This window comes from Carassius carassius, unplaced genomic scaffold (genome assembly GCF_963082965.1).
Source record: "Carassius carassius unplaced genomic scaffold, fCarCar2.1 SCAFFOLD_65, whole genome shotgun sequence".
NCBI lineage: Eukaryota > Metazoa > Chordata > Actinopteri > Cypriniformes > Cyprinidae > Carassius > Carassius carassius.
In genome coordinates, this window is record NW_026775106.1 from 312,501 (window position 1) to 320,000 (window position 7,500).

At 44.2% G+C, this 7,500-nt stretch overlaps 1 protein-coding gene across 4 annotated transcripts in view; it reads left to right on the plus strand.

The window, feature by feature from the left end:
- Positions 1 to 2,543: 2,543 nt before the first annotated feature.
- Positions 2,544 to 7,500, plus strand: part of LOC132136733 (KH homology domain-containing protein 4-like) — a 38,497-nt gene continuing 33,540 nt past the window's right edge. For all 4 annotated transcript variants that reach the window (XM_059547348.1, XM_059547349.1, XM_059547350.1 and 1 more), the window contains exons 1-8: positions 2,544 to 2,695; positions 3,497 to 3,674; positions 3,755 to 3,868; positions 3,946 to 4,019; positions 4,116 to 4,168; positions 6,103 to 6,269; positions 6,936 to 7,144; positions 7,215 to 7,275. In XM_059547348.1, coding sequence (XP_059403331.1) covers positions 2,679 to 2,695; positions 3,497 to 3,674; positions 3,755 to 3,868; positions 3,946 to 4,019; positions 4,116 to 4,168; positions 6,103 to 6,269; positions 6,936 to 7,144; positions 7,215 to 7,275 — 873 coding nt within the window. In that variant the 5' untranslated portion in view covers positions 2,544 to 2,678. The remainder of the gene's footprint in view (positions 2,696 to 3,496; positions 3,675 to 3,754; positions 3,869 to 3,945; positions 4,020 to 4,115; positions 4,169 to 6,102; positions 6,270 to 6,935; positions 7,145 to 7,214; positions 7,276 to 7,500) is intronic.

Consider the following 7,500-nt stretch of genomic DNA (forward strand, 5'->3'; position numbering starts at 1 on the left):
AGTGTGTGTGTGTGTTCACTGCTCCACTTCATCACAGACATGTTCGACGCCTGGGACGGTGAGAAACAGATCCTTCTTCCAGATTTCTGTTCTACTGTCAGATGTGTTTGAGCTGAAGTGATGCTCCTCTGATTTAACAAAGCCTTCCATCTTAAAACATGAACACAGATGTACTGAATGTCATCAAAATGATGAGCATGTTGACAATAATAATAATAATAATAATAATAATGTTTTTATTTCTAAAGTGCCTTCTGTGTGTTTCTAGCGTTTGCCGATCTGCCCAATCTAATGCAGCATCTGGACAACAACTTCAGATACTTGAAGAGTTTGGATGAGAAGAAGCTGCACAGTCTGCGGCCGCCGCCGGAGTGACACACACACACACACACACACGTGTGAGAGGATGAGCGGAGCTAGCGTGATCGACGGACTGTGAAGAAACACTAGCGATACAAACACTCGTCTGTGGAGCGCTGGTTTGGTCCAGTTCCATTTCTTCTTCTTTACCATTAACTAATGATGAGACTCATGTTAACTAATCAAAGCCTCAGAATGAAAGCTGATCTAAACACCAAAGGTGATGATGTTGTATGTGACGTCTGCAGACTCTGACAGGAAGCATCACGTTGTTATTTTGTTCTCCTCCACAGTTTCTCTGTGGTCCATCTGCTGACGAGACTGCTGCCTTATTTTATACGCTCTATTTATACGGAGACCCTCGACGGACTGCTGCAGTTTTTAACACACTCACGTTGTATGAAGTAAATCTCAATATTTTTGTAGCGGATCAGTTTTACACTGGAACGATGTGAAGCGTCTGGGACTCCTGTGAGACTCATTCTTCATGTGTTTGTCTCTGATCAGGGAGAGTTTGTGTCTCAGTGATGATCTCCTACAGCGTCCCAGCAGCACTTCCTCTCCATCCAGAGCAGTCTGTGTGAACCTTACAAGACAAATGAGATCATGTTGCCAAATACAAAATATAATGGGGTTTTTTTGCATTGTGACATTATTTTCATGATAAATGACCTCTTCTTCAAATTCCTCTTTAAATTCTCATCTGTAATGTCAAAAGGAGTTTATTTAAATTGTAAAGTATTTCTACACCATTGTAGTATTTGTTGTACTGCTTTTTTTGATTTAATAAAAAGCTATTTTTTATTGTAAAGCAGAACTACAATAATAAATGAAACCACAATAATAAAACTAACGTCCAGGTGAGATTCGGATCAAATTTGTGCTTGATTATCATTAAATAATGCAGAAATCCAGGACAGATTTTGTGCTGAACCGTGAACCGGATGTGTGTGAGCTTCAGTGTGAAGATGCTTTTCTAGAGAAATAAGAAACTGAGAAAGGTGGATCAGAGGCTTCTGATTGGCTGGCGGACAGCAAGGTAATGACATCATATCATTTAAACCGACACCTGACTAATTTCTGGACTTTTATAAGGAGATGTGCGAACAAAACTACATAAATGTTATATAATAGATAGATGAAATGTGCACTTTTTTTTTTTACATGATTCCCAATTATTTAGATTCGCGATTTATATATATTTGTAGAGTCTTTACATTTTTATTTCAATGTAGTAATTAACAATTCATTTAATTTTATATTACGTGACCGCATTAATGAAAGTCTCTTGAAGCTCAAGATCATGTTCTCTGCGTCTCCTGCTCCATCAAGCCCCGCCCACAATATCTGTCACTCAAACTACTGCATGACTCCACATTATCTGTGTGTAAGACTCCAGCAGAGTTATGAAGTCATTTTATGACAAATCTTTCAGTGAATAAAACTGGCTGTGTAAATAATAGTAGGCTATTATGGACTACACAACATTATCATAAATCTTTAAATAATTGTATTTAATGATTATTTTAAATGATTGTCCCTGGTTCAGTAGGATACTCTTGTAATCAAGTAGCAGACAGATTCTAAAGATCAGTTCTGGTTTAAAGATGTGATCTGATCCTGTTTACATGAATTAAGCCGCTCTCGAGCAGATGATCCAAGATCAAACCAGATCACCGACAATCAGTTCTGATGATCAGATCTACACAGAAACCTAACGATGATGCTCTGAAGACAACAAGACACTCTGGATCATCTTCCTTCTGATCCCATCTGTTTTTGACAATACATCTGAAGCTACATCACAAGATACTAATCACAAGGATCCATCAGAACAGAGAAGATCCCGTGACCGGACACACTGAAGTCCAGACGCAGGAGCAAAAGAGTGATGTTCTCTAGGATGCTTTCATATTGTTTAGATTGGAAGTGCAGAGTTGAATCTGACCTTTGACCTTTGGCTTGTGGAGCTAAATTTAGCTCAATCAAGGCTGGTTTTAGAACTGAATAGAGATAAAATAAAAACATAAAAAGGTAAAAACCTTAAGGTTTCAGATTTAATTCAGAAAATGTTAGGGAAATGTAAACACATCTTACTGTGTGTCAATGATGTATACACGAAGGTCGTTTGTGCAGCGCTCAGTTCCGCAGGAGGCCTGTAGGCGGCGCCAGAGGGGGCGGGGCTCCGCTGAACACACTACAAGCGGCAGAAGAACAGATGTGTCACGTGACTTCCGCTTGAGGCCTCACGCTGTGTGTCTGTGAGATTGTAAATCGATGAGCAAACTTTGGGTTTAAAGCTGCACTTCAGCGTCGTGATGGCGTCTGGATCACCGTGAGTGTTTGTTCAGATCCCCCGCTCACAGGAGAAACTTCAGCCGTTTGATTCTGTTCGTTTTTGTCAGCATTATTCTGTAAAACTCGGAATAAGCGCTCGCTTCTTATCAAACGCTCGTGTGCGTCTGAGTCTCAGCAATAAACGAGAAAATAAGAGAATCAGTGACGGTCTATACTACACAGTTCAGATTCAGCTGAACATCAGCTCTCAAAGACTGAATTTATAGCAGTCGTGTGTGTGTGTGTGTGTGTGTGTGTGTGTGTGTGTGTGTGTGTGTGTGTGTGTGTGTTTCTATTCTGGTGGGGACTTAAACCTGAATACACACAGACTCATGTGGACTCGTGTCACAATTGAGGTCCCCACGGGTAAACAAGCTAATAAATTACACAGAATGAAGTTTCTTGAAAATCTAAAATGCACAAAGTTTCCTGTGAGGGTTAGGTGTAGGGTTGGTGTAGGGCCATAGAATATACAGTTAGTACAGTATAAAAACCATTACACCTATGGAGATAGGGATCGCTGACCAGACTGCGCGCGAGTTGTGTTCAGTACTCACTTCGGTCTGATGTGTAACTGGAGGACATGAAGACAGACTCTCTCTCTCTCTGGAGCTCTGTTGATACTCTCCTCCGACAGAAACATGTGGTGATGAGAACAGACCGAGAGCGAGAGTACGCCGCGGCCTACGATCACCACACACACACACTCTCACACACACACACACACACACACTCACACACACACACACACACAGTGTCAGTCTGTCGCTCGGTGCTCACGGTGCTCTGTTCGCTGCAGGTGTGTGAACAGCAGATGGGATCGTCCTACAGCAGACAGCGGCTCTGTCTCTTCTCCCACAGATGCGTCTGCAGCTCCGCGGGGGGGTGTGGAGATGGCGGCGGCGATGGCGGCCAAAATAAACGCCATGCTGATGGCCAAAGGCAAACTGAAACCACTGCAGCCGCTGCCCAGTAAAGTACTGACCGTCCTGCAGGCGTGTGTCCCATGATGCTCTGCTGTCGCTCTGTGAGCTCACGTGTGTTTGTGTGTTTGCAGGCGCCTCCAGCACTTCCTGTCTCCGCTGATGAGCTCATCGTGGCTGAAGTCGACATAAACGACGTGCCGATGGAGTGCAGGGATCTGCTGACCAAAGGCAAAACTCAGGACGAGGTTTGTGACACACACACACGTGATGCCGGCGTGTCTATCTGCACACACGTGTTGACTCTCTGCTGTCTGTGCTGTAGATCGGGCAGCTGAGCGGCGCAGTGGTGTCCACTAAAGGCCTTTACATGAGCGACACGGACAGCAGCGCAGGAGCGTGAGTATCAGTCCAGTGATGTGTGTGTTCATGCACGAGTGTGTGTGTGAGTGTGTGTATCTGCTCTCTAATGCCTGTGTGTGTGTGTGTGTTCAGGGCTAGACCGCTGTATCTTCATGTTCAGGGCCGCCGTCAGGAGCAAGTCAACAGTAAGTGCTGGAGTTCAGTCTCTGCTCCACTGATCATTCACACAGAAACTACATCGCTTTATGACGTAAGACAGTTGCACAAAATATAAATAATGGACAAACTCAGCTAGCTATTTAAGTTAGAGAACTTTAACATCCAAAACATCCAAATTTCTTCATTTCAGATGTTCTTAGATTTATGGATGCAATGATCTTAACTTTTTTATGTATTTTAAGCAAAAAAGAATGACAATATGAGTGCATGAAGAATATGGTCAGTTGCTTTATTAGCCTGTATGTGTGTTTTGATCTAAATGAGACTGATTTCAAAACGAAGTAAAAACAGAATGGTCTCACTTTAGCTTTGTGAGATTAGGCTACATCATACCAAACAGCAGAAGAAGGGCTGAATGAAAGGGTAAGTTCACTCTGTGCCAGCAGGTGGCGCTTGAGGAACAGCAGAGATGCATCATTTCTAGGGCTGGGATAAACGATTAGTTTTTAAATGATTAATCTAGCGATTATTTTTTCCATGCATCGATAAATCTAACGATTAATTTTTTCAGACCGATTCGATTTCGATTATCTCCCCATTAATTGACTACTAACAATTTATACATGTTGATTTACAAATCTGAATGAAAAAAACATGAATTCCTTAACATTGCAATATATGTTTATTGCTCTTAAAATTACAAAATAAAAGACTAAACAAGTGCAAAGTAGTGCATTCTTAGTCAGAGACAGCATTCAATAAAACCTTGAAAACACATAGCTTACTGAAACAAGCTTACTGAACACATAGGGCCTAGCATTCAATAAAAAAGTTCTTCTTTCAAAAAAGGTGACCCAAAATACTTGTTTAGAGCAATTAAAAGAATACAGTAACCAATGTAAACTTGAGGGCTTTAAGCTAATACAGAGAGTGCTTTTCCAAAAAAAAAAAATAATGAACAGTGGGAGCCAGCAGCCTGTCATGGAGAAAAAAAAATCTCTGAATGCTCCACGTGAAACTTTGGCGTTCCGCCCTTTTTCTATCATGTCTAATGATTTTGGTTAATATGCACGAGGGAGAGGGAGAGAGAGAGAGAGAGGGAGAGAGAGAGCAAGAAGCGCTCGTGTAGTTTGAAGACTGTGAGTGCGCGCGCAGCCGGGGCTCTCTCTCGTACGCGCCCTGTCACTGTCACTCAATAACGCTTTGACAGCCGCCAAAAAAAAGATCAATGCAGAAAAACCCCTGGATTGGTTATATAACGTTGGACAGAATGTTGATCCGGCCATCGCGTATATTCAGCGCACATAAGGTAAACGTTTTGCAAACGTTTTTTAGAGAAATAAAAACAGGTCAACGAATCGATGCGCATATTTTGCGTCGACGTATTTTTTGCGTCGACGTCATCGATGAGCTCGACGCGTTGTCCCAGCCCTAATCGTTTCCTTGATTACGCTGTAAACACTTAATGAGTTATACACAGTCAAGATGAAAGGAAAATGCCATCTAAACTGTTTCATGACACAGTCTGAAGTGAACAGTTTCAGGATTAATTAAGTCACAACCTTCATGATATAAATTTGGCATTAATCTTTAATGCGATATTGATTGTTTCATATATAGTGCACATTACATTTACATTAAAATGTTCTTATAAAAAAAAATGAACTCCTTTGGATGCCCCTAGCATTTGTCTATTTCACCTGTGATGCAGTTAGCACCCACTTTACAAACCAAGGAGATGTTTATTGGTTAAACGCTACACTTTCATATGAGCTGAAGAAGTTTCCCAAAGCAGGACTAAACATGAGACGTGTTAAAGCTCACATTCACTGCAAGCAGAGCCTCCATCAAGCTCTTCATCTCTTACACACACACACACACATCACTGACTCACTCCTGATAATGTGCTTTACTGCCGCTGATTCCTGAGACTGAACAGGAAGTGTTTGTGTGGTGTCAGAGGCAGTGGCCAGGATAAAGGAGATCATCTCTGAGGACGTCCTGCGCTCGTCGGGTGGACAGCAGCCCGCTGTGATGCCCACTGTCCCGGTGTACCGTCAGACCGTCCCGTCTGCTGCCCGCGCTCCCGCCGTCCCTGGACACAAACCGGCCCCGCCGCACACCGGGGTAAGAGAGAGTGTGTGTGTGTGTGTGTGTGTGTGTGTGTGGAGGTTAAGAAGGCGGGGCCTCGGAGCATGTGGTCTCTGCTGATACACACCTCCTACAGAAACAGCAGCCAGAACGACTCCTACCTACAGACAGAGGTCAGAGTTCACTGCGCCCGCTGACACACGTCTGACCCTCACACACTGATTCTGACCAAACTCTTGAGACCGCTGCTGAGTCTCGCAGACGTGTGTGTGTGTGTGTGTGAAACCCTCGAACAGAATGAGAGAACTGCTGCGCGTCTCGTTTACGTCACACGGGTCTGAAACCACATGATGAGCTTCTTTTGGGTTGAGTTCAGTCAGCAGGATCTGATGATGTGTCTGCAGTAATCAGAGTAAGGACTGAATGTTGATGGGACGTCGCTCCTGCAGTCATTGATGATTGTCACTATTTGTAGGTGATTTAAAGTTTTGTTCTGCATACACAAGACTCCTAGCACACACACACACACACCGCTGTAGTTTAGACCACATTCACCCTGCAGCGCATCTGCTTTCAGATGGCGACATGCGTGCCGCTCCGCCCGATCATTACCCAGAAGCCCCAGCGCTAGGCGTCAGGCTGTCAGCTTTGATGACGTGTTTGGAGGCGGAGTGAATGACTGTGGCATCTTGTTGGTTGCAGAGTTTTGTGCACACTAAGATATTTGTAGGCCTGGAGCAGTCGCAGGCGTCCTGTAACGTGAGAGAGCGTGTGGAGGGACCGTCCGGCTCGTACCTGCAGCACATTCAGTCAGAGACCGGCGCTCGTGTGTTCCTGCGAGGCCGAGGCTCCGGATACATCGAGCAGGCGTCCCGCCGCGAGTCCTTCGAGCCGCTCTATCTGTACATCAGGTAACACTCCGCTCACTCCTCACGCTTCTGTGATCACACGCCTGTTTCTGACCTCATGTGTGTCCTACAGCCACCCGAACGCTGCAGGACTGGACGCGGCCAAGAAGCTGTGCGAGAGTCTCCTGGACACGGTGTGTGTAGTGTGTGAGAGAGAGTGTGTGTGTGTGTGTGTTGTGCATTGAGTGTAGTGTGAGAGAGAGAGAGTGTGTGTGTGTGTGTGTTGTGCATTGAGAGTGTGTGTGTGTGTGTTGTGCATTGAGAGTGTGTGTGTGTGTGTTGTGCATTGAGAGTGTGTGTGTGTGTGTTGTGCATTGAGAGTGTGTGTGTGTGTGTTGTGCATTGAGAGTGTGTGTGTG